Below are 27,576 nucleotides of genomic sequence, written 5' to 3' on the forward strand. Positions count from 1 at the left end.
AATACAAATCATGAAAGCTTCATAATCAAAAAGTACATTTAATTAATAAGGATAAGGAAAAAAATAATTGCAAGAAGATGTAACAGTGGAAAAAGATAGTTAAGAAAAGCATGGAAATAATAATTATTAAGAAAATTAAAGCTAAAGGAGAAAAAATAAAATACAAAAATTACTGATTTATTTCGAAGCTGTGGATATGAATTAGTCAAATCATAATTAATACGAATGTTTAATTACAGCATTCTTAAAAATTAAACATAGGATAGGAACATCTTTAAATAAAAATTAAGAATGAATTACTGTTCACACCACGCTCTTGATTTTTTTTCCTATTTAATTTTCATCTTATGTTTTAAACGAACCCACAGCTAAAAGAATGCGAAAAATTCTATTTAAATGTCAAAATCCGCACTTTTAAACAACTCACTATTATATTATTGACTTTCTCTATTTAAATGTTGTTTTAAATAACAACATGAATTATTCAAATGATGTGACTCTTATTTTTTTTATTTAACGAATTTAATTTATCATAAAAAAATGCTAAGTTTAACTAATGGCGAAGGAGGGTTGAAAAGTGAGTCTTAGCTGGTCCAAATTAAACCGTTGAATAATGGTCCAAAAAAAAAGGTAATAAAATAAGTTAAAGTTTTTTTTTTCTTTTCTTTTAATTTGTTGCGCACATTATTCGTCTTCATTCTCTCTCATACGTAGGGCGAGAAAAAGAAAGAATTAAATTAATTTATTTTGATATTTATTATATTTTATATTATATTTGAGTTGATATAGTTGACAGAGGTTGAGCAAAAGAGAAGAAGGGGCAGAGTAGGGTTTTAATCGTCACTAATCTTACCCTCTGCAACGTACAATTGGAGTTTGAGAGAGAGAGAAACAAAAACAAAATCAGAAACCCTTCTTTTTCTGTTTCTTCTCCTTATTTCTGCTTTCAATTTTCGCTGTACTAACCCTAGCTTCCTCAACACTCACTTTGAAACCCTAGCTGCTTCAGCTATGACTCATTTCTGCTGAATTCGCCACTATGTTGCTGCCATTTCAGTTCACAACAGTAAGGTAAGTGGAAGATTTGTTCGTTTCGTTTCTGCATTCTCTTGCGTAATCGTCTCAATCGTCGCTGTTTCCTTTTTCTGTGGCTGTAATCAGGTGCATGCGCGTTGTTTTAGTGTGAAGGAGGAGGAAGAGGCATGGACCGTGCGCTTCTCCTCGCGTGCGTGATTTGCGGGATCCTCTTCTCGGTGTTAGGGTTGGCTTCATTCTTCATCCTTTGGGCTGTGAACTGGAGGCCCTGGCGAATTTATAGGTATCTCATCTAGATTATTGTTTCTGTTTACCTGTTTTGACTTGCTGCTTTGTGTTTTTTTGTAGTTTTTAGATTGAATTGTCTTGCTGCACTGTTAGTGCTTTTGATTTCCTGCGCCGTTGCTTTCTGTTACTTAAATTAGTGCTTGTTTTTAAGTGATTGATGGTTTGATATTTACTGGCATTGACTGCTGTGTACTACTGTCACTGAAATGGATAGCTTATTAGCTACATTTGTTTGCCAATCTGGGAATTAAGTGTGGATTATTGGAGCGCGTTTTTTTTTTCGGTTTTTATGACGGTCTGGTAAGTATGGTAGTTTGGTGCCAATTTTGAACTGTGAGAGATTTTTTTTAGTGGGAAATCACTGGGGCCTTACGAGTTTGTTTCTACCTTGTACTGTGTGCTCTGCTTTCTTTTACTTTGCACCTCTTTTAAGTAATTTTGTCAGAATCCACGGGAAGATGCATGTTGGTTATGATGTAATGTAACGGCTAATGTGGACTGTAGAGGTATAACTTGGGGGATGGCTTCCATGTTTAGATGAACTGTCTTCAACGTGATATATTTAGAAAATAATATTTTTTATCTATAGATATTTTGGGCTAAAATATAGTCATATTTTATTTGGGCTAAAATAATCTTCAACGTACTTAATTGAATTTCCCTTGTTTCCTTTTTAGAAAAAGGGTCTATCTGAATGGAACTGTAAAATTCTCATGAAACTTATAGTCATATGTATTAGGTTTATAATTTTAGTATGTCTGTTGGAATCTTAAGTAACCGTGCTAGAAATCTGAAGGTATAATAGCATGGTTTATGGTATATTTTTAATGAAATATCATGAATTTGAGATTAAACATAACTTTACATTCCATATATGTGATTTGTATTAATATTAGACGAATTATGTGTAGAGTTGTGGGGTTGAATTATGCCTAAATCCATATTCTAAGATGGCCTTTGAATCTATCATAAATCCATTAGTAGCGTCGGTCACCCATCCTATTATGCATGTACCAAGACCAGTAATGCTGAGTGTGAGGGGATGTATTAGGAAAATTCAAAATCCCATATCGGCTAGAGATAAATCTTGAAAAGAGTATGTAAGTGGGAGACCACCCTCACCTCACAAGTTGGTTTCATATAGTTGGGTTAGACCTTAACCTACATTCTAAGACTTCCATTTAGATTACTCTTTAATTTAGTTCAAGCTGCCAGATTTCATCGGACTACTTGCTTCTTTTTAGGAGGGTAAACCTTAATACAACCATAAGGTGGCTGCGTTGCATTGTGGTAGTCATGGTATAGTTAAGGAAACATCCGCCCCTTGGCGGAAGTAAGGTTGTGTTGTGTGTATATCAGACCTTCCTCATACCCCATAACGATGCGAGCTTGTACATTATGCTGCCTTTGTATTCACCTTTTTAGGGATCTGAATATCATTATGGTACCTAGGAATACTCGAATTGGATACTCAATTATTTTATTTTTTCTATACAAAATTGTAATTTATCAGGGATAGAGTACAAATCAGGAGGGTTAGGAGTCCTTTTAAATTAACTATTACTTTGTCAAAAGAAGCAAGCAAATGCATTGATTACCAAGTTGCTTTAACCTGTGGGATTTGATCTCTAATATGATATTAGAGCATCCATGACAGGAGTTCATACCTTTCCACCCTCATTTTTTTAATAAAGTGTTTAATTTTAGCGTCAGGCAAGATGGGATATAATTTTATATGCTTCAGAGTCAAGCCCAATGGATCTTGTGTGAGGGGATGTTAGATACTTAGACATAAAGCCATAATAAGTTTTCAACGATTAACTGAAGCTTTTAAAAGAGTTCATCCTTGGGAAAGTAATGCAATCCCATTGCATGCCTGATTCTGACCTAAACTCCGATTTAAATCATTGTGACAACTGGAAACATCATGGCCAAACGTGAAACAGAGTTGGTACTGAATAGTGTCCACGGCCACCAAGAAATCTGTGGCCACCAGAGTGACTCTTGCGACCACTGGGGACAGGTTTGGAATTGTTGAACTCAGGGCATTTAGCACCCAAGACAAGGTTTTGTGCAACACTGGTTTGTGATGGTGTTTCCGGAACATGATGAGATTTTACCACATTTACCATATCTGTAGTTTTCTTTTGAAATTTTTGAAGACAAGCCTCTTGCGTTATGACTGGGTATCACTTTATCAAATTGACATTGGATCAAGTCTATTGCTTACCGAGGCAACAATAGTTTCATATTTGTCTGTTGGCTTTTAAATTCATTGAGTTACTCCTTTGGTTCAATTGTATCACAAATTTTAGTGAGAACGGGAAATAGGGGTTGATTCTTAGAAGATACTCAGAATTGGTTGATCTTAAACCATCATGCTTTGAAGTTCTGCGCAAAATTGTTTGGCCTTTGTATTCAGGTGAATGTGGAATTAGGGTTGAATTTTTATATCATAATTGCCATGATCTGTTGCGTCTGATTCAATGCTGTTAAATGGTGGTGTCATGGTGGAATTGTGTGGCGGTTGCCAATTGCTGTATGCAATTTGCAAAGAGAGACTTGCTTTTTGCGCCATATGCCAGAAGTTTTTCCCTTCGCCATGTGTTGCCATCTGCTATTGAGAACACTTACCCAAAAATTGGCAAGCATATTTTGAGTAATTGGCGATTGTAACCAAGAGAGAAGCAACTGGTATTTTACTCCCATTAGATATAGGCTCTTGAGGTGTGATTTGCCTGCTATCTTCAAGTGTGATTTGGTGCAAGTAATGTGGCTTTTGATTGTTGGTTCAACTTACCAGCACCAAATCGACTGAATCTTATATTCATGTTATTTGGCAATAGAGTTAGAAATATAATTGCCATTAACACCGGAGAAGATTCCATAGCAGAGAAAGGTGTTGGTGGATGATGCACTCAGAGGCATCTTGGTTTTAGGGTTTGGGCCAAAAATGAACTCAAACTTACAATGATAAGAGTCCAACTATATATATAGCACCATGGGATTCCTATGAATTAGAAACAGAATTTGTAGACAGTTGTAACTAAAGTTAGTTACTAATGAGCTGGCTGCAGCTGATATACAATAGGAATGCTATACTCATTACAGAAAGTTGCACTGCTCTAATATAAACACACCTTGAAGAAGAAATTTGTGAAGCTAAGAAGAAAAGGATGTCTCGTAAAAGTTGGGTGAAATTATGTTCTAGCTGATTGCCCCAGAATTCTTTTGTGTTTTGTATATTCTGTGTGTATTATTAAAAAGGAATTCCTTGACATTTGTGGTATTATTGGGTAGAAAGAAATAAATATGAACTCATTATTGTCCTGCAGGACAATGATTAGTTAGTATAGTGAAGCAAAGCAAAAAAGAGAAAAGAAAATTGACTACTTTTTATGAGTTTTGATATTGTTTAGCAATTCATAACTTATGTTGATAGTTATTGATGAATTTTTATAATGGAGAAAAATAAAAAGAGAAAAAATATATTGTGGGAGCTTGTACTAGTCCGAGATACAATGAAAGAGAGAAAAGAGTAGAAAACAAGTAAAGGCACCTCTAGGATCCTATACTACAAATAGGTACAACTCAACACAACTTTTTAGTAAAGCCTATTCTTCTCCTTGGTTCTATAATTATAACAATTAATATTATTTGATGAATCCACAGTGATAGCAGCTGGATTGTTGAATGTAACACATTTTTTTTTGGTCGACATGAATGTAACACATAAGGTTGCACTAGGCCTCTTGACTGCTTTTTAATAACAAATAAGTTCAATTTTTTGCTACAATACTTTGTCATCACATAACATATGTTTTGAGAAGAAATACAAGTTGTTTTTATGCTGCTTTTGTCGCGCTATGAAAGTACTCTGAATTTTTGAGACTGTTTTGGGCTTCTTTGCATCTATTGTTATTTATTCGTTTCTATTTCCAGTTGGATCTTTGCTCGGAAATGGCCAAATATCTTGCAAGGTCCTCAACTCCATTTGCTCTGCGGTTTTCTGAATCTTTCTGCATGGGTTGTTGTTGTTTCTCCAATTCTGGTGCTTATAATTTGGGGCTCCTGGTTGATTGTTATATTGGGTCGAGATCTGATTGGTTTGGCTGTGATAATGGCTGGTACTGCTCTTCTATTGGCTTTTTATTCAATTATGCTGTGGTGGAGAACTCAGTGGCAAAGCTCAAGTATGTATTTTATGGCCTATTTGTTATTGCTTACAGTTCTTAAGCTTAATTTTCTATTAAGTTGAAACCCAAATTTCGAAATGCTGTAACTTAGGTAAAAGTTGTTTCTGGTATTACTGTTTCGGAGGATTGTTTTCTGTCAATGATCTTTCATTATTTGAGCAATTGATAGCCTTTGGAAGTGATTTATGTCTTCTGTTTCATGAAAAGTTAACAGAAGAGGGATGAACAGTGACTGCTGTCTTGTAGAGTCTTCTATTTATAAAAGTGCGCAATTTCTAATTAGAGAAATGAAAAAAATTGCACTGGCTTTACAGGCTTCAGTGCAACCTGGTCTAGAGAGAGTTTTGTCAAACTGGATGTGTTGGCAAGTAGTCACAAAGTTGTGATAAATAAAATGAGAACACTGGAACGGCTGTAGGGTGATGATTTTGTATGCCAAATGAAGACATTTTACATTGAGAATTTGCCTAAAAATAGTAACTCGAATAATGTTGTAATAAGTGAAATGAGAACACTGGAACTGCTGTAGGGTGATGATTTTGTATGCCAAATACGGACATTTTACATTGGAAATTTGCCTAAAAATAATAACTAAATAATGTTTATAGAGGATGGCATTCGATGTTGAAATTATGGGGGTTAAAGTGAAGAAATAAAATAGAACAAGTTTCACGAGTAACATGATAATACATGGATACGGCATGTTTACTTCTAAAACACAATTGGGCGTAATATTGTAACACTTACTAACAATGCTCATAGCAAGATTAACATTTGGAGTATCAATAGGTCTAGTCTAGGTGTAGCATTCAACATGATTTGTCTAAGGAATACTCACTGATGAATGGTAATCTTGACTTGACCTTAGAATGAGCAACGCAAGTTCTCTAGAAATACCAGAGATTTCCCTAATTTTGACCCAAAATTGATAAATGATACTTATATTCTTTTAACCTAATGAATACTGGGATGGCTGCTATCTGTAATAAATATTTCACAAATACATGCTTGAGTGAGATAGTGACCTTTGACCTAAAATTAAGCTATCTGCTTCATTACAAGTCAAACCAACTGTTGTAAGAGTTTGTGCTGTCTCAATCGCTTTTTTTGCAACTTCTTTGTTGAGGTTTTTGTGCAAACATGGATTGGTGAAGAATATACCTTAGATGGTCAAAGGGATATGTGAACATATTCATGGCGGTTTTCGGCACATATTGGATTCAAATTGTATTTGTTTTTGAAGCTTTAAAGAGTAAAGTTTAGAATTAGATCCTACTACCCTGTCATTTTTGCTTCTTAGCGTGAATAGAATACCTAATTGTCTTTGAAACAGGTAAAGTTTTTTAAAATGGCATTTTGTTCCCATTCTTTGTTGAGAATGAATGACTAGTTGCAATTAGAATAATCATTTATAGCAATGTAACAAAATACTGAAATTCCAACGTTGAAACAATGATATAGAACCCATAGATTGTGTGCTCTAAACATGAGTTGGAATCCATAGTTAACAGGATCCATCCTTTGATGTTAAGATATGCCAGGGTATTTGACGCCCTATGCCCCAGTCATTTGTGAAAAGATTAGGAGAAAACGAGCTATGGGTGATGTCGAAATTGATAGAAATCATGTAAATCATACTTCACAATAATTATCCTTCTCTCTCTGTTTTTTGCGCAAGCAATACTCTTTTGTTTATGTTTCTACCTTGGAGAATCAGCTGGAGATAGCAATCGAATAAGATTACAGCAAAGGTCATACAGCTGAAAGCTCAAATAAATAGGTTGATGTATCTTCCTCAACTGAGTTAATTCTTGTGGGATTGTGCTCTCTTAGAAAGTAGTCATATGCTTAACTCATCCTCACAGAATCGGTTTGTACCAATTTATATGCTATAATTTGGTCATATTGCTATTCATTCTGAGATTTCCAACATATTCATGTTGAGGATTGGAGATCTCTGAGCGTAGGGATAAATATTCATGGGTGGTCCAATAGTGGGTTGAATAATATTTTAGTTGATATGGGATTTCCAACATGTTCAATAGTTATTATTCTGTCCGAAGCGTGGGCATTTGAACTTTTTGCAGTCTGAGCTTGATATCCTATTGCATTTGTTGTCTAACCAAAGTTGGCCTTTTGCTCCTATTTCATTTTGAACAGCAGTGAAATAAATTGCTTATAAATAGGTATTTTGTTACGTATAGTATAATGAGCACCAGAGAATGTTCTTTGATTAGGTCTTCAGTCAAATCCATTTATTGTTTGGAAATTGTACTTGTTGTCAGGTGCATAATTTTTTTTTTTTTTTTTTTTTTTCTGTATGTTCTTTTCAGTGCCTAAGTTGTATTAATAAGTGAATGACATGTCCAAAAACAGCTATGATGTAGAAAGTAGACAAGAAGAGTATATTTTACCTGGTTTTATGTAGATATTTAGTATGTTGGGCATCTTATGGTTTATTTATTTTCATTGATGTTGTAGTTGTTATGGCCAATGTTTACATTTTTCTTTGACAGGGGCTGTTGCAATCCTGCTTCTTTTGGCTGTTTCTTTACTCTGTGCGTACGAACTTTGTGCCGTATATGTTACAACTGGATCACGAGCGTCTGACCGCTATTCTCCATCTGGTTTCTTTTTTGGAGTCTCTGCAATCGCTTTAGCAATCAACATGCTATTTATCTGCAGGATGGTTTTTAATGGTATGCTTTTGAATTACTTAGTTCATTTATAAATTGCTACTTTATTAAAGGATAGGATATGTTTTTGATTGTTGTTCACTATAATCATTTTCAATGTAGTGCATATGTGAAGAAAGTTTCCAATAGCTCCTAGTCCTTTTCAATGTTGTCCCTACTGTTTATTTGAGAGAGATTTTTCTCTCTCTCTTTTTTGTTATACTGTATTCTCTTATCTGTTAATCAATTGTAACTGACAGGATAGGTGATCATTTCCTGATCTTTACGCAGGCTTGTGTAATAGAGAATGACCTTACCTATCAATGTATTATTGTAATTCATAATCAATAATGGGGTCTGTTTGGGGAAGTTTCTCCATGAATACTTATAGAAGAGAAAAATAAAAAGAAAAAGTTAGATAGGAGAGTTTCTACAAATTAGCTTATGCTTAAGCTAATTTTAGTTTATGAAGAAACTAATTTTAATTTTTCTTATTTTTCTGTCCTAAAGTGTTTATCTAGTACACATCCAAACAGGTCTACACTTTTATTCTTTCTATTTTAATAATTGTCATAATATTGTGATATTGAAATTGAGTTACCTTAAAGTACAAGGATCAAATTTAAAAATTACTGCTATCTAGTGACAAAAAATGTTGTATTTTTTCTCCCTACTTGCACAACACTCAGTTTTAATTTGGTACCCTTCATTGTGTAACAACTTCAGTAGATAGTGATATTATAACCGTAATAAGTATATTCCTTTATGATATAGATGGTTTCACAATGTATTTATACTGCTTTTGGCTTGATTCTATTTTGTTCTTTTGTTTTTTGTTATTTAAATATTCTTAATAGCATTATTCATTGTAGGGAATGGCTTGGATGTGGATGAGTATGTGCGAAGGGCATACAAGTTTGCTTATTCAGATTGTATTGAAGTAGGTCCTGTGGCATGTTTACCTGAACCCCCAGACCCTAATGAGTTGTATCCTCGGCAATCTAGGAGGTTTGTTCTAGTTCTTGTTCTCATTGTTGACTATTGTAGTGGACACAGACAGTTATAGGCTCTAATTACATTGGCAGACATATATTTTGCTCTTATTTTCATACACCTTTTAATGCTTTTCATTAATGGAGTCTTGTTTTGGCTGAATAATGAATCTTTAATTTTGCTTCGGAAATACTTGTCCGTATTCAATAATATTCCATTAAGATATTGTAGGTCTTGTTCTTCCAAGTTAATATTGTTTTTGTTTTTGTCTTTGTAGGGCTTCCCATCTTGTACTGCTCTACCTTGGCTCACTATTTGTTCTGCTAGTATACTCCATCCTGTATGGTCTAACAGCTAAAGAGGAGAATTGGCTTGGAGCAATTACATCAGTTGCTGTTATTATTCTTGGTGATTTAATTAGCTATTTTTGCTATTATAATATTTTAATAGTTAACAGGAAAATTCTTGTGCACTTTTCAGATCTGTTTATTTGATTTTCTGCCTTTTCTATGCATTTCTTGTACTGTAGACTGGAATTTGGGAGCTTGCCTGTATGGTTTTCAACTTCTTGACAGTCGTGTTGCAGCACTGTTTATTGCTGGAACATCCCGTGTGTTTCTTATCTGTTTTGGAGTACAGTATTGGTTAGTTTTTTTACTTTGAAATACGACCTTTTCCTCTCTACAATTGCATGTATTATTGGTTTGTTGACTTATCTCTACTTTGCTGTCACAGGTATTTAGGGCACTGTATTAGCTATGCTGTTATGGCAACTGTACTACTGGGAGCGGCTGTTACTCGCCATTTGTCAGCCACTAACCCATTGGCTGCAAGGAGAGATGCTTTACAAAGCACTGTAGTTCGGCTGAGAGAAGGTTTTCGTAAAAAGGAGCACAACAGTTCATCTAGCTTTTCCGAGGGCTGTGGCTCAAGTATGAAAAGAAGTAGTAGTGTTGAAGCCGGTAATCTTGGTAATGTAATTGAAGCTGGCAGAGCTATGGTTGCAGTTGATGGGAGCAATTGGAATAATGTCCTGTCTCAAGCTGCTAGTTTGCCAGATGGAATCAATAGTGATAAAAGTATAGATAGTGGAAGGTCAAGTTTAGCATTACATAGCAGCTCTTGTCGGTCAGCTGTTCATGAGCCAGAAGTTGGAATGCCATCTGATGATAGAAATTTGGAACACAACAATTCTTTGGTGGTTTGTTCTAGTAGTGGTCTTGATAGTCAAGGGAACGACTCCAGTGCATCACACTCTGCAAATCAACAAACACTAGATTTGAATTTGGCTCTTGCTTTCCAAGAAAGATTGAATGACCCTAGGATTGCAACTATGCTTAAAAGAAGGGCAAGACAAGGTGACCGAGAACTTAGTAGTTTATTACAAGATAAAGGATTGGATCCAAATTTCGCCATGATGTTAAAAGAGAAGAGTTTAGAATTGGATCCAACTATCTTGGCATTGTTACAAAGAAGTAGCATGGATGCAGATAGAGATCATAATGAAAATACTGATAATGCCAGTGTTGACAATACCATACCTAATCAAATTTCACTATCTGAAGAACTGAGGTTACACGGGCTTGAAAAGTGGCTTCAGTTGTGCAGACTTGTATTGCATCACATTACGGGTACTCCAGAACGAGCATGGGTTTTGTTTAGTTTTATTTTCGTACTTGAAACCATCATTGTTGGCATATTTCGTCCAAAAACTATCAAAATAATCAATGCAACACATCAGCAGGTGAGTCCTGAGTCCCTCCCCCTCACAATATTCTGCTTTGTTTTGGGCAACTGAGATACAGTCTTTTATTTCTAGAAGTCTGTTATCTTTTAGGATGATCATGGGGTTGGAATTGTTTAATTGTAATTGTCAATGTTACAATGCTCATCTTGATATTTCTGAACATTGATTGCTTGCAGTTTGAATTTGGATTGGCGGTGCTCCTGTTGTCTCCTGTCATATGTTCAATCATGGCTTTCCTTCGATCCCTTACGGCAGAAGAAATGTCCATGACATCAAAACCGAGGAAGGTACTGTATTTTCTATTATTTGGATCAACAAGGCAATTGGCTGAAACTAATATTTGCTATGTCAACTTGACTAATTGGTCTAAATTTGTTCTTCATAATAAAGGAAGTACATCTGTTGCTTTACAGTGTTTTTAGTTTTGGTGCTGACAGATGTAATATTCTTGTTCCGCACATATATTAGCTTGACATGAGAGAGGGCTAACGTTTACTGGTGCTGTAATGATACCACTTTCTTGGCTGTAAATTCTCCTGGAGTGGGAGTTTTTGGAACGGTTATAATGTGCTAGTTTTCTGGACTGGATTAGTCTTTCTGTGATGGGCTGAGCTGGGTAGTTTGTAATCCAATTCTGTGTTTGAAAACCTGAAATCTCATAAATCTTAATGGTCTCAGTCTCTTTGAATAATTTGACTCCTCTAGTCTCAGAGTTACTCCCATGTCTTGGATGCGACCCTTAACCACTCTAACTCTACTCTCAAATCACTTTGGTATGATGAGGGGCTGAAGCTTTATTTATTTATTTATTTTTAAATCCATAATTTGAGCTCATGCTGGGTCTATACAAAGTCTTTTGATTGTTTGATTCTAATTCTTTTTCTCTTTTTGCTTTTCGTAATTGCTATCAAATATAAAAACATTAATTATTAATAATATAACTTTTAAGTAATTATTTCAATTCTTAAATTTTGTTTGTGAGGTCTTACCTCTGATGTTGCAATTTGTTTCGTCACAATTTCCCATCTTTCATCCTAAGTAGGACATGGATTTTGACAACCCTGCATCTTGGTTTCCACTTGGAATTAAGTTACAAATTTACATGTATTTGCTGAAGCTGTCAGAGCTTTGTGGTCAGACTGCTCATGAAGATTGATGGCTCATTGAATCGCCCATTGATCCCAGTAACGTCCCGTCTTCTGTTAAATAACGATGACATTCCAGTGTTATCGATATCGGATAATGGAAAATATCTGCAACCCCAAAAATTCTTATGAAAATATATCAGAAGCCTCACAGGTTTTAAAAAAAAGACAATATATACATATAAGATAATTTAAAAATATGCATAAATATAATTATAATGCAAAAATAATGAAAGACAACCATAATTAATAATAATATCATGTGTAGAAATTCAAATAAATAACAATAAAATCATATCAAGGCACCACAAATTTCAGGTTCAAGACTTAGAATAACAACAGAACATAAGTTACATGTCCGAAATTTCTAATTATTTGACTTCTTCAATCCGAATAATTATCTTCAGACTTTGGTCAAAGTTAAGTAAATTGAATGAGAAAAGAGGACTTGCAATCAGTGGCAGGAATGTGACTGTGTGACAGTGGCTGCACTGCAGAGCAACGTAAGGAGGCTGCTGGGTGAGGTGCCTTAGATTAAACTTGTTGTAATTGTTTAGGTTTGAGGCCAGGTTGTCTGGCCCAACCCTTTTTAAAAAAGGCGCTTGGGCTGATACATTACTGTATCCTGCCTGGAAAATAAAATGAGAAGAGAGAAAATTAAATGAAACGAGAATAGAGAAAATCAGGGTTTTTAGTGCCTTGTGTTGGGTCGTTTCTGGCATGGCTGCTGAGCTTCCACTCTGCCATGAGGTGCCATGCGAAACCTGATTCACCACCATAATGTTGTGGCGGCCAATGGAAAGTCCGTCACAAAAATTCAGTATGGTGCTGCCATGGCTTTTTTTTCGATAACACTGATACCTTCATGGAGATTGAAGAATTACCGATTTCCTTGGGAGTGCTTTTTAGTCAATCATTGTAATTTTATCTAGAATTAGGGATTTTATTTAGACCTCATGTTTGTTTTTTGAAGTCCATTAATTGTTATGTTTGGCCTGGCTATATGTCTGTTGTTGCTTGTGCTGTTAGTGTTACATTTGTTTTACTGCATGCGTATTATTTCATGAAGGTGTCTGATAAAGTATTTGTTTGAAGTTTAAATGAATAACTAGTAACATATTCTCTTTCTTTCCCATTCACTATCTTCAGTATGGTTTTATTGCTTGGCTACTCAGCACTTGTGTTGGATTGTTGCTCTCCTTTTTAAGGTAAGCCACCGAACCCTACTTTTGCTGTAAGTTGTTCATACTTTAAAATTTTGACCTCATTTCTATTGAAAATGTTTACAATAAAAAAAAATTCTTTGTCATGATTGTAATTGAGACATTAACGATTTCATTTATTTAATTTAATGATACAAAAATTAAAAATATTAAAATCAGGCCATCATCTAATTTGCTTATTCTATGTGAAAGGCTTTTTTCTATCAGCATAACTGTTTTCCTACTTATGTGTTTTAATATAATTTTTGCAGCAAATCATCTGTTCTCCTTGGTATATCCTTGACTGTACCACTAATGGTAGCATGTCTTTCTGTTGCCATTCCCATATGGATTTGTAATGGGTACCAATTTTGGGTTCCCCATGGAAATTGTACCGGAAGTGCTGGAAATGACCAAATTCCTCAAACAAAGAAGGTTGGACCTAATGCCTATCCTATTTACTATAGGGGGGATGTCTATAGTTTTATCTCTAACTTGTGCTTTCTACATACAATATATATAATAATAGAATAGTTAAAAGCTAATGGTGTTTGCTAGAATATGATTGTAATTTAAAATATTATGCTTCAGGATGGGTGAAATCGTAAATGATGCGTTGAACAATTAGCCTGTGACAGTATATAGAACATTTAATGTTGTTGCTGAACTGCAATCATTTTTTCCTTTTTGGTATAATCTTATTATGTGCAAACCAATACATGATATTTGGTAGAGGAAAGATGGTATAGAAATAATGTATTTTTTCAAATAGAACTTAGTGGAGCTAAACACTATGATAAGTACACTGGCACTTTTCTGCAGCGTGAATTTCTAGTTATATTGTTTTATTTCTATTTTTGTTTATAAAAATGTAATATTAAAAGGGCCAGAAGATGTCATTTAATTATTTTCTGGGGGCACGGGTAGTGGTGGTCATAAAACATTACACATCTTAAAAAATAATTAAATTAAGAATCTGAAACAAAGAACTGAAAGAAGCTGCCTTTGTTTGGTTATCTAATGAGAGAAGTGAAATGGAATTGGACTTGAGATGGTACAGAATGGAACGAAGTTACCATTCCATTGTTTGTATATATTTTGAACAAAAAACTTGCTGGTTCCCTTTCATTCTTCTAAAATTGGAAGGGAAGAAGCAAAGGGTATTACTTGGAATGGAATGGACATTCCATCCGGTTCCATTCAGTTTTAAACAATTCTGACATAGGAGCTTACTTTGAGTTCATTTTTATTATACTTCATTTCATCTTATTTTGAACAATCCAAACAGTGAAACATAGTATTGTTTCATTCTGATGCACTCCTTATGTCCCTTTGGACCCATACAACATAAAAAATGAAGCGGAATCTATATAATCTCTTGGAAATCCTTAAAGCAATCAAGAGCAGTGTACCAGACTTGAAAACAATGCTTGACATTTTATTTGGGATGTTGTAGTTTCTTACATCTTTCTATCTGTCACCGTCTTGTGTGAAACACAGTTGTAACATTTTTATGCTCACGTATTGTCTTGTGGTAATTATATAAAAATTTCTATGTTTGAGTGACTTTTGTCATACAATCTTATTATGATTTGGTCCAAAACTTGCTAGATGTTAATTTGCAAAGAAGCACATATTTTAGCTTATCATATTCTAGATTGGGAGATTTTAATTCATGCATTTGTTTCCTAGGTGGTGTGTGGTGCAAATGTTGCTCTTTTTTCTGTCAAGTTAAAAAATTCCTTTTCAATGTTTAAGCTTGTCTTGTTCTTATTACAGGGTATTGTTCTTATTATCTGTATGTCAGTATTTATTGGATCTGTACTGGCTTTGGGAGCAATAGTTTCTGCGAAGCCTTTAGATGATTTAAGATACAAGGGATTGAATGGTGATCCAAAAGTTTTGGGCTCCCCTTACACATCATATGTTTTTCTTGGCTGGGCAATGGCATCTGCAATTGGTTTAGTTGTTACTAGCGTGCTACCAATAATTTCATGGTTTGCAACATATCGCTTCTCCCTTTCCTCTGCTATCTTTATTGGGCTTTTTGCAGGTATTTTATCTGTCTCTACAAATCCTCTCATACTCCCCACCTAATGAGCAAAAATATGATAATTGCTTCTGTTATTGGTGGTATGTAATTATTTATTTCTATAATCTTTTTCTTGCTGCAGTTATCCTTGTAGCATTTTGTGGGGTGTCTTATGTAGAAGTTATCAAAACCAGGGATGAACAAGTTCCAACAAACGGTGATTTTTTAGCCGCTTTACTTCCTTTAGTCTGCATTCCAGCAGTGCTGTCACTCTGCTGTGGATTACTTAAGTGGTAGGCTAAACTTTCTTGTATTTGTAAATTTATCTTTATGGTAAATTGATACAGTTGTCATTTTTTTTGTTTGACAGCTGTCTGATATTTTTAAAATGCCTATTTTCAGGAAAGATGATGATTGGAAACTTTCTCGTGGTGTATATATCTTTGTTATAATTGGTCTTTTTCTTCTGCTTGGTGCTATTTCAGCTTTGATAGTTGTTGTCAAGCCATGGACTGTAAGTGGAATTCAATTCAGTGTTGAACTCAATGTCTCTTTAACTTCACCTTACCCATGGTCAAACTTCTTTTGCTGAAACTCTTTGTATTGCAGATTGGGGTAGCATTTCTTTTGATTCTTCTCCTTATGGTGTTAGCAATTGGAGCCATTCACCACTGGGCATCAAACAATTTTTATTTGAGCCGGACACAGATGGTCTTTGTTTGCTTCCTTGCTTTTCTGTTGGCTTTGGCAGCATTTCTTGTTGGATGGTTTGAAGGTGGTAGAGAAGTCCATTATATTGACATTGCTATGCGTAGCTTAGTAGACATTGGCTGATCTGTTAACATTGTCTTTTTTGTGCTCTTTTCTCAGGCAAACCATTTGTTGGAGCATCGGTTGGTTATTTTTCTTTTCTTTTTCTTCTTGCCGGACGGTCGCTGACTGTGAGTTATTCTAATTTTCAATCTTATAATATCCATCTGTTGAATCCCTAATTCTGTAATGCTTCTTCAGTTCATTGTTATTTTGCTCAGAGGTTAATTTCTTGTGCTTTTTCCCCTATTCCCCAGGTTCTGCTTTCTAATCCCATTGTTGTATATTCTCCTCGAGTTTTGCCAGTGTATGTGTATGATGCTCATGCTGATTGTGGAAAGAATGTCAGGTTTATGACCACACTCTAAACATGATTACTATTGTTTTTAAATATCGATTAATGTTTTCTTTGAATGTAGATGTTATCTAATTATTACTTAATGTATCCACTGCCTTTATCTGCTATGTACAGTGTGTCCTTTCTTATGCTATATGGGATTGCCCTGGCAACTGAAGGCTGGGGGGTTGTTGCAAGTTTAAAGATTTATCCACCCTTTGCTGGTGCGGCTGTATCAGCCATTACACTAGTTGTTTCATTTGGGTTTGCTGTATCTCGTCCTTGCCTAACTCTTAAGGTTTGTGAACTCATTGCGATCAATCCTGACTTTTTAAGCTACTTCAAATTTAAGTGAATGGATTCACAAGAATGAAAGTAGCACAAGGACGAAAGTGTGCTATGTTTGTTCTACTGGAGGTTCTAACCTTTGTATACTGTACAGATGATGGAAGATGCTGTACATTTTCTCAGTAAAGAAACTGTTATTCAAGCAATTGCTAGATCGGCTACAAAGGTGAGTAAATTTACTGAAAAGATTACTGGCCCTATTTTGCCAATATGTTTAATTTATTCTTGTGCTTCTAGCCTTGTTTGGAGTAATACTCAACAACTTTTATATGCCTGTGCATGTACCTAAAACATTTAATTCTTTACAGAAACAAAATAATTGTTAAAATTTAGTTTACTTCTCTGAAGTTAAATACTTTTGCTAATTTTCTAAGATATTTTTACACTGATCATAGATATGTGACATAAGTGTTTATTTTATAGTATTTGTTAGACGTAACCAGCTTAGCCCATACATTTTGTATGTTTCTTATCTATAAATGCATAACCCTATGTGTTCATTATAAGGGATTAATCCTGTACCTCTTTTTTACTTTATTTTCACATAGTATCTAGAGTTAGGGTAAAATCCTTGACTTCTTGGTGGGTTCACCAAGAAGTCAAGGATTTTCTGTTGCCATTGCTGCCTTGTCGCTGTTTGTGGAATGTTGCACCTCTGTTCAGATCGTACCCCCAGGCGACCACCATGCTGCGGCAATCAAAGCTTCGACACGCCTCTCCATGCCTGATTACCAGCATCGGGATAGCCTTGTGATGCTTGTTCTGGTTTTGCCCTTGTCATCTGAAGTTCGTTTGCTTTTTTTAGGGTTTCTCTCTCCATCCATTGAAGAATTAGATGGAACTAATTATGATACTTGGGCATCAAACATTAAACTATACCTTAAGAGTTAGGGTTATGTTGATTATCTTACCCATTGTGTGGCCACTATTGCTGAAAATGTGGTTTCTCATTTGTTTAAAATTGATGTTCAATTATGCATTGTTCTCAAGACTACTATTCACTCATCTTTAAAACAAAATATTTTGTGCTTATGAGACATCTTCAGAAGTTTGGGAACAAGCTAAATCATTGATCACCAATGATACTCAACGTCATTATTGTGTTTGTCAAAATCTCCCCAATATTTGGGTAAAGTTCATGCTCTTCTCCTCGACTCAAATGAGTTATTGCCTCCTACCTGCACTCTTTCTCAAGAATTCGTGCAAAGGTCAAAGTTCTTCATGTTATTGGCTTTTCATGGACTTTCTGATGATTATTCACATGTCCGTAGATTTTGGGATCCTCAGTTGTGTCTAATTTTACTTCCACTTTTTGCACCCATGTGTGCGAGGTAAGCCAACCACCGATATACCTGCTTCTGTTGATGACTCTTCCACTTTGGTATTTCAGTGTGATGATCGCAACTGCTTTCACAAGTCTGGCAAAGGGCATTGTCACAAGCTAGGCCACAAAATTGATGTGTGTTATGCCTTACATGGTTGTCCTCCTTGATCTGGTGCAGTTGTGCAAACTGCTCCTTTGCAACTGTCTACTTTGGATCCTACTTCATTTGATACCATAGGACAACCTCCTATTTTCAATGAATTTCTCAAATGGTATGAGAATCGTCACAACTCTAGTACTACTGCTACTGTTGCACACACTAGTACATCTTTTGTTGGCCTCACTCACTCCAATTCTCTTGGCTCTTGGGTTCTAGATTCAAGTGCCACATATCACATTACTGGTGACAAATCTTTTTTTTTCTTCTCTGTCTACCTCGGGTTATTTACCTTTTGTAATGGGCTTAGCACATAACTTTGTGTATTCATTATATACAAGGGATTTATCCTGTGCTTCTTTTTACTTTATTTTCACAGTATTATATACCAACATTCTGTTGTGAAATACTCATGTCTCACATTGGCCAGAGATAGTGCCAATTTGCCAAAAATAATATTTAAGTGGGGTAGAGTTAGACTCAATACTCAATCATCTTACAAGCTGGTTGTGTAGGACTGGGTTAGACTCAAAATGCAATATTACTAATGTGATAGTCCATTAAAAGGGTATTAAAAAATTCACATGTCATATTATCAACCCACCTAGACCAATAACGTTTGGTGTGAGGGAGTGCAACGAGAAAACACAAGTCTCAGTGGCTAGAGATTGCGCCAAAATACAACATATGAGTGGAGTGCAAACCTCTAATGTACAAGCCTGGTTTTGTGGGGTTTAGTTAGGTCCCAAGACAGTTTTTGAAATTTTTAATGCTTCTTTATAATACTTGTTTTATATTCTGTATTATTTTTGAAAAATCAATTTATGGAATACTTTTCTGGATCTGTTAATGTTATTGTTTGAAAAGAATTCTCCCAATTGTCAATGTAATTAAACTGGAAATTAATGATATTCATTGCAGACCAGAAATGCATTATCTGGAACCTACTCAGCTCCACAGAGGTCAGCTAGTTCTGCTGCACTTTTGATTGGAGATCCTACCATTATGCGTGATAGGGCAGGAAATTTTGTGCTTCCAAGAGCTGATGTGATGAAATTGAGAGACCGCTTGAGAAATGAAGAATTAGTTGCTGGTTCATTCTTTAGTAGACTAAGATACCAAAGGACATTTCGCCACGAGCCAACTAGTGATGTGGATTATAGAAGAGTAATGTGTGCTCATGCGCGAATTCTGGCACTAGAAGAGGCCATTGACACTGAGTGGGTGTACATGTGGGACAAGTTTGGAGGTTATTTACTCTTGTTACTTGGTTTGACCTCTAAGGCAGAGCAAGCACAGGTAATGAATTTCTAGTTTTGTGTATGGTGGATTATATCTAGTTATTTTCTGTGACAATGTTAATCCTTTATCTCTGGCAGGATGAGGTTCGTTTGAGACTTTTTCTTGACAGCATTGGATTTTCTGATTTAAGTGCTAAAAAAATAAAGAAGTGGATGCCAGAAGATCGTAGGCAATTTGAAATCATTCAGGAGAGGTACTTTTCTGAATATCTAATTAATACACATAGTAGCTTGACCCAATCGTTTCTGTCTAAATGTTTTCTTATGAATTTTATAGTTACATAAGAGAAAAGGAGATGGAAGAGGAAGTTTTCATGCAGAGGCGTGAGGAGGAGGGGAGAGGGAAAGAAAGGAGGAAGGCCCTACTTGAAAAAGAGGAACGTAAATGGAAGGAGATAGAAGCTTCTTTGCTATCCTCCATTCCTAATGCTAGCAGCAGAGAGGCGGCTGCCATGGCAGCTGCAGTGCGTGCAGTTGGAGGTGATTCTGTCCTAGATGATTCTTTTGCTCGAGAGAGGGTTTCAAGCATTGCTCGTAGAATTCGTGCTTCACAGTTGTCTCGGCGTGCACTTCAGGTTCATTAATTGTCTTTTATATTTATTCTGAATTCTGATAGTATTTGGTAGGGATATTTTTGCAAATTTTCTAACGGCTTGTTTAATTTATTTGAGGGCATTCATCGGGATTAGAAAGTAATTTAATGGAATGAGCATCCTCTTTTTCATTCTGTGGCATAATTAATAATGGAGTGGTGGAAAATGTATTGCTAAAGTAAATATTTTATTTTATTGTTAGCTGGTATTTGGTCACCTTTTTAAAAAAAAAAATGTAAATAGTGCTTTCTATCCTCGAAAGTAGTAAAACAATTTTAAAACTTTTTTTAAATCAATGTTATTTTATGTAAAAAAACTGATGTGATTTTATTGAAATAATTTTTTAAACATAGCAAGTCTATACCATTGATAAACACAACTTTTTAATTCAAATATATATTCTTTGAAAAATGTTTAGAAGAAAAAGTGTTAATTTTATAATGTTCATTTGTTCTTCAGGTATATGTTTATCAATAGATTGTCTTTGTTAATTAAACCAACTTTCTTTGATAGGTACAAACAATCAACAAAGACTAAATGGAAGATATTAAGAATGAAAATATTTGTATTCGATTCAGATCCTGGTATATTCTGTGTACAATAGTACAAAGGATAAAGACTCCTAAAAAGTTTGAGGAATGTCTAATCTCCCAGACCAAGCCTAATTACATAGTACATTCTACAGAACCTTCCCTGATTTACTGTAAACCCACATATACTCCCCTCATACTATGTGCCAGGTTGCCAGTTAGTTCTCTCTTTCCCTTCCAAAACTAATTTCGTACTTTGCACAGTTTACATCTCATTAAATATACCTTCAATGATCTTGACCTTTGGGCTGCATTCTTATTCTTTTCCTAAGTATTCAGTAAACTTCTGATCTATTCCATACTTGTTCCATTCTCAGCAGCTCATTCAGCTAACTAAATTTTCTTTATAGTAATAATAATCTATATTTAAAATTTCTGCAACGAGCACACCTTTATCTCTGACTGGTGGATGATTCACCGAAAAAGATGATGGAAAATTATTCTTTTAGATTTTAATTAGAATTCACTGATAGTATAAATGTTGTCACAGTTATATTGTTGGTTTTTGTAATATTTACTTAGTAAGTCATGTTTAAGGTGACTTTGAAATGACTCACAGTTTATAAGTCTTTATACATTATATGAAAATTATACTTATTTTTTTATTTGTGTTTATAAACAATTCATTCCTCCTGAGATTACTTAAGTCAGTGAATTTATTGTATCTTTGCAGACAGGAATGACAGGTGCCATATGTGTTCTTGATGATGAGCCAACAGCCAGTGGCAGGCATTGTGGTCCGATTGATTCCAGTCTATGCCGAAGTCAAAAAGTTAGCTTCTCTATTGCCTTGATGATACAACCTGAATCTGGTCCTATTTGTCTCTTGGGTACTGAGTTTCAGAAGAAGATATGCTGGGAAGTTCTTGTGGCTGGATCTGAACAAGGTATTGAGGCTGGACAAGTTGGGCTTAGATTGATTACTAAAGGTGATAGGCAAACCACTGTTGCAAAGGAGTGGAGTATCAGTGCAACAAGTATTGCAGATGGAAGGTTTGGTCTTTGTCTTTATTTTTATGTATGTATAGTATAATATGTTGTCTTCTGAAATTCAGGTTCACGAGTCAGAGTCTTCTTTGTATTTTTACTGTCTGTTGCAGTTTGTGTTAAACAATATTCTTAGTTTAAAAACATGCTATTCAAATTTAATCTTAAAGCAATTTTGCATTCTTCAAATATTGTTAAGTCTGTTTGCATCAAAAACATGCTATTCAAAATCAATCTTAAAAGACTCAAGTCTGTTTGCATTTTTCAATCTCTGCCATCTAGCTTCCTTGAAATGCACAAGATTATATTTATCTTTAAATACTGTTAGGACTGACTTTTGTGATTTGGCCAGAGTCAATTTACAAATGTGAACAAACTTTATATTGCACGAGTATTTTGGAACACAGGAGGACTAAAATTCTTAATAGTTCTGTCTAGTCCATGTTTTTTCATTTTACATAATATTATTTCAGGTTCTAACATCTTAGTGTGTTAAATATATTGCAGGTGGCATATTGTAACCATGACAATTGATGCCGATTTAGGTGAAGCAACCTGTTATTTGGATGGTGGATTTGATGGATACCAGAATGGATTACCATTGTGTGTGGGTAGCAGCATTTGGGAAGAGGGGACAGAAGTGTGGGTTGGTGTTAGGCCACCAACAGATATTGATGCATTTGGTAGATCAGACAGTGAAGGGGTTGAATCTAAGATGCATATCATGGATGCTTTTCTATGGGGAAGGTGCTTAAGTGATGATGAGGTTTCTTCTCTCTATACTTCATTGGCTTCAGCAGACTTTGGTGCACTTGATTTCCCTGAAGATAATTGGCAGTGGGCTGATTCACCTTCTAGGGTATGCTGCTGCTTCATCCTTTCCTATTACTCCCTTATTGTATGAAAAAAGATGTAATTGAAATTTTAAAATCTTGATTTCCCTGAAGATAATTGGCAGTGGGCTGATTCACCTTCTAGGGTATTCTGCTGCTTCCTCCTTTCCTGTCACACCCTTCCTTTATGAAAAAAGATGTAATTGAAATTTTAAAACCAATATATTTATATATTAGAGAAACTGAATAAGCTGTTAACAACACTGTCAAGTTCTATAACATGTGGAACATGCATCTTATCATTTACCATTGAGAAATATAAATAGTATAGCAAGTGGTATTTTGGCTAACACATTTACTTTGGCAAATTTTATTAACACATCTTCTGCCTAGGTTGATGGCTGGGACAGTGATCCTGCCGACGTAGATTTGTATGACAGAGATGATGTAGATTGGGATGGACAATATTCTAGTGGGAGGAAAAGAAGGTCAGAACGTGATGGCATGGTGGTGGATATTGATTCGTTTTCGAGGAAGTATAGGAAACCTAGAATAGAAACACAAGAAGAGATTATTCAACGGATGCTATCTGTAGAATTAGCCATCAAAGAAGCTCTCTATGCTAGAGGAGAGACACAATTTACTGATCAGGAATTTCCTCCCAATGATCACTCATTGTTTGTGGACCCTGCAAACCCCCCTGCAAAGTTACAGGTATTTTTCCTTATTAATTTATATCTTTTGGTCTGCTGTATTTCCCCCTGTAAATGTTTGGTGTATACAGGTTGTTTCCGGGTGGTTGAGGCCAAATGATATTGCCAGACAAAACCATTTTGACTGTCGTCAGTGCTTATTTTCAGGATCACCAAATCCTTCAGATGTTTGTCAGGTCTCATGTTTTACAGCTCACTTGCAAAAATTTGGAAATAAATGTTTTTATTGATAGTATTTAGGTTTTTCTAGGTATTAATTGTTATGTACATTGAACAGGGCCGTTTAGGTGATTGTTGGTTCTTGAGCGCTGTTGCTGTTCTCACAGAGGTTTCATGTATATCAGAGGTAATCATCACTCCAGATTACAATGAGGAGGGAATTTACACTGTTCGCTTCTGTGTTCAGGTAATAAGCATATATCACCAGATTTAATTCAGTTCCTTTTTATTTATCTCTTTCATTCTGTAACTGGATAAAGAATGTTTTCCCAATAAATTGCAATTGTTACTATGTCTTGAAGCCTAAGATAGTAATCCGTTGGTTTCTACTTTGTCTTTTCTACGTAATGAGAGAGATTATTAATGTGAATGGTAAAATCCTTCTTATTCGTATGTTGACATTCAAAATGGTAATGAAAGTTGAAGAATTCTTTTGATTTTTTTTGGTTTTGCTGTTTTGCCTAAACAAATTATTTGTTTGTGGAGCAGGCTTAAGTTAAAGTTATGGTGGGTAGGGAGTGGGGGACTATTCTGTTGATAAATTGTTTTCAAGATATAAAGTTAATTAAAAAGATTCAAGAGATAATTCGTCAGTTATACGTACACCTGATTCTGAAAACTCAACCAATTTTGTTCTAAAATTTTATTTATTGTGACTTATAAAATTCTTATAATATTTCTGTTCATTACTATAAGAGCTCTAGTTGCATGTTGTTCGGATATGCTGTTATTTCCTTATTTTGGCAACTTAGTTATTTGCATATTTTGGTTTATGGTATCTAGGGTGAGTGGATTCCGGTTGTTGTTGATGATTGGATTCCTTGTGAATTACCGGGTAAACCTGCATTTGCTACTAGTAAGAAGGGTTATGAACTTTGGGTCTCTATATTGGAGAAGGCATATGCAAAGTTGCATGGCTCTTACGAAGCACTAGAAGGTGGGCTTGTTCAGGATGCCCTGGTGGATCTTACAGGGGGTGCAGGGGAGGAAATTGATATGAGGAGTGGTGAAGCCCAGATTGACCTTGCAAGTGGGAGATTGTGGTCTCAACTATTGCGCTTCAAGCAAGAAGGTTTTCTCTTAGGCGCAGGAAGTCCATCAGGTTCCGATGTGCACATCTCTTCTAGTGGCATTGTGCAAGGACATGCATATTCAATACTGCAGGTAATGGTTTATATTTATTATACTCCCAGTCCATTTATAGTCCTTCAGTTAGTGACTTTGTAAGCTTGTCAGAGCATTAATCATTGACATTGTTGTTAAATAGTGGTGCCATGGCAGAATGGTATGACAGATTATTCCTCAATTGCCATGGGCAATATATGAAGGTGGCCTGCTATTTTGGCACACCATAGGCCACAATGGCATGTATAGTGAAATTTTGGCTTTCTACCATTGATAACACTGGTCCCTGACATGAAAAAAGGTCTTTTATGATTGAGTAGTCAGGACTTTGATCATGGTTTCAACATGAAGTAGAGCAGAGCTGTGTAGTATTCATGCTTTAAGCCCAGAAGGTTCTTGTGTTAAGAATGTGTTTTTTTATATATTCGTGACTCATGTGCCTTCACCCAACAACTCAATCCTTAGGTGCTTGACTTTATGATTGAGTAGTTAGAAGTTTGATCCTGGCTCTCCTCTCCTTATTCTTATATTTTCCTTAAAAAGTTGAATTTCAGCACAAAGTAGAGCAGAGTTGTGTATTATTCATGCTTTAAGCTCAGAAGGTTCTTGTGTTAAGAATTTTATTTTGTATTTGTATACATTCATGACTGCCAACACCCAACAACTCGATCCTTTTGGTCCTTAATCCTAATGATTTTTAGTGATCTTTCTGCTGTCTTACAATTTTAGGTAAGAGAGGTGGATGGTCATAAACTTGTTCAGATCCGAAATCCATGGGCCAATGAAGTTGAGTGGAATGGTCCTTGGTCTGATTCATCACCTGAATGGTCGGATAGGATAAAACACAAGCTGAAGCATGTTTCGCAGGTAGTTCTTTATGTTTTTCTAATGTGGATCAGTCTATGCTTTGACTCCGTGACATTTCTTCCTCTTTATGATTAAGCAGACTGTTTGCTCAAGGTAGTAATCATTTTATTTTATTCACTTTTTTGGACAGTCAAAAGATGGTATATTTTGGATGTCATGGCAAGATTTTCAGATTCATTTTCGATCAATATATATTTGCCGTATCTATCCGTCAGAGATGCGTCATTCTGTTCATGGACAATGGCGTGGTTACAGTGCTGGTGGGTGTCAGGATTATGATACATGGAATCAAAATCCACAGTTCAGACTGACTGCAACTGGGCAAGATGCATCATTTCCAATTCATGTATTCATAACCTTAACTCAGGTACTATCAATATTTGCCTATCGATTAATGCAATTATTGAAAACAACACTTCCCTTGAATTTCCTTAAAACTTAATTTCATCGTATTTACAGGGAGTAGGATTTTCAAGAACAACTGCTGGTTTTAGAAATTATCAATCAAGCCATGATTCACTGATGTTCTACATTGGAATGAGAATACTCAAAACTCGTGGCAGACGTGCTGCTTTCAATATATACCTACATGAGTCCGTTGGTGGGACAGACTATGTTAATTCTCGAGAAATATCCTGTGAAATGGTTTTGGAACCTGAACCAAAGGGATATACTATAGTTCCTACTACTATACACCCCGGAGAAGAAGCACCGTTTGTGCTTTCTGTTTTCACCAAGGCATCAGTAACTTTGGAAGCTTTGTAGTGCCTACGGATGGGTTACATTACATCTTATATTTTGCCCTCTTGATAAGTTTCTCTGGTTGGCTTCTCGGGACTATGTACATGCGCTACTGGGAGCCCTGGTTGGAACTATTGGGTAATTTTCTTTCTCTCTCCAACAATTTTTTTTCATGCATGTCATCTAACATAAATGATTACGTTTTCACAGTTTGGGACAAGGTAATTCTACAAGGTTGGAGTTTCTTATTCAGAACCTCACATCATGAAGATAGAATTCCTGGTGAGAATTCCATGGCATCTGTCCTAGACAAGGATGGGGTATAGCTGCGCATAAACAGTCTTTGAATCTGATGATTCTGACGTCTTGAACTATGCTTCTGCCAGCTTTGAAGAGGGTTGTCGGGGTGTTTATTGTGTACATAAAAAAGGGTACTATAGGGGTATACTTGTAACCATTTAATCACAGTTGGAAAAGAAATAGCTGAAAATACGTAGGAAATTACTAACACCTGGTTCAAATGGAGGTAAGGAGAGTGTGGAGAGGTATAGTAGTAACAAGCATTAAGTGACTGTAAATGCTGCTGCCGTTTTGATAATTCCAAAAAATTGTACAAACATTAACAATTACCAATTCCCATTTATTCACATTTGAGGAAATTTTGTACAAATATTTTTCTAATCTAATTTTATTTCAAAAGTTATGCACCACTCGTGTAACTTATGTCTCCTTTTTCTTAGTCTTACAAGTAATTCAGAACATGAAGGTGACGTGATTGAATGCATCAATCTTTTGTATTTCTGAGTGTTGTACTTAATCTTTTATGTATCTGGCTCGTAAAGACGAAACATGTCAACCAGCTTCACCCTTACCTCTTTCTGAATGAAATGTGTTTTATATATATTTGAAGCTACATTACATGATCCAGATTAAGAGATGCAAATTGTTATTACTTGAGTGAATCAATATTAGTACCATTCTATTTATTATATACAACTGTTTTTGTAGATAAATATCTATAATACTTTATTGGATATTAAATATTAGATATCTAAATAAACAAATACTACAAACAACAATTCATATTATATAATGCTTATTATTTTATGTTTTAATAAGTTCTTTAAAATATATTTCATAAATATAATTTTATGAGTATGTGACTGAATTTATAATATTTTGTATTATTTTATTTATAATAATGATTCAAGGTGTAGTCAAGAGATAAAATATCATACTTATCTAAAAAGTGTACTTTCCTGATAAAAAAAAAATCTACGTACTTTAATTTTTAATTTAGTTAATATATACACAATAA

At 35.2% G+C, this 27,576-nt stretch overlaps 1 protein-coding gene across 1 annotated transcript; it reads left to right on the top strand.

The window, feature by feature from the left end:
• The first annotated feature begins 782 nt into the window (after nt 1–782).
• Nucleotides 783–26,968, top strand: LOC137812231 (calpain-type cysteine protease DEK1). Its single transcript, XM_068614150.1, has 32 exons — nt 783–1,071; nt 1,162–1,318; nt 5,266–5,516; nt 8,036–8,218; nt 9,067–9,202; nt 9,465–9,595; nt 9,717–9,831; nt 9,923–10,931; nt 11,111–11,221; nt 13,229–13,287; nt 13,554–13,716; nt 15,061–15,334; nt 15,456–15,606; nt 15,716–15,827; nt 15,923–16,088; nt 16,184–16,254; nt 16,381–16,472; nt 16,596–16,758; nt 16,903–16,974; nt 19,211–19,588; nt 19,669–19,784; nt 19,868–20,165; nt 21,447–21,766; nt 22,268–22,619; nt 22,987–23,307; nt 23,378–23,482; nt 23,584–23,712; nt 24,309–24,689; nt 25,380–25,517; nt 25,648–25,884; nt 25,977–26,396; nt 26,469–26,968. Exons 2-31 carry the CDS (start codon nt 1,203–1,205, stop codon nt 26,280–26,282), a joined length of 6,456 nt encoding a protein of 2,151 aa, XP_068470251.1. The 5' UTR covers nt 783–1,071; nt 1,162–1,202; the 3' UTR covers nt 26,283–26,396; nt 26,469–26,968.
• Nucleotides 26,969–27,576: the final 608 nt, after the last annotated feature.

Source organism: Phaseolus vulgaris, chromosome 2 (assembly GCF_000499845.2).
Source record: "Phaseolus vulgaris cultivar G19833 chromosome 2, P. vulgaris v2.0, whole genome shotgun sequence".
In the NCBI taxonomy this organism is placed as follows: Eukaryota; Viridiplantae; Streptophyta; class Magnoliopsida; order Fabales; family Fabaceae; genus Phaseolus; species Phaseolus vulgaris.

Bases quoted from the DNA above. Each gene is read 5' to 3' on its own strand.
- LOC137812231 (XM_068614150.1), top strand. From the start codon at position 1,203: ATGGACCGTGCGCTTCTCCTCGCGTGCGTGATTTGCGGGATCCTCTTC. The intron at 5,517-8,035 runs GTATGTATTTTA...TTTCTTTGACAG, and splicing joins AACTCAGTGGCAAAGCTCAA to GGGCTGTTGCAATCCTGCTT. The intron at 15,607-15,715 runs GTAGGCTAAACT...GCCTATTTTCAG, and splicing joins TGCTGTGGATTACTTAAGTG to GAAAGATGATGATTGGAAAC.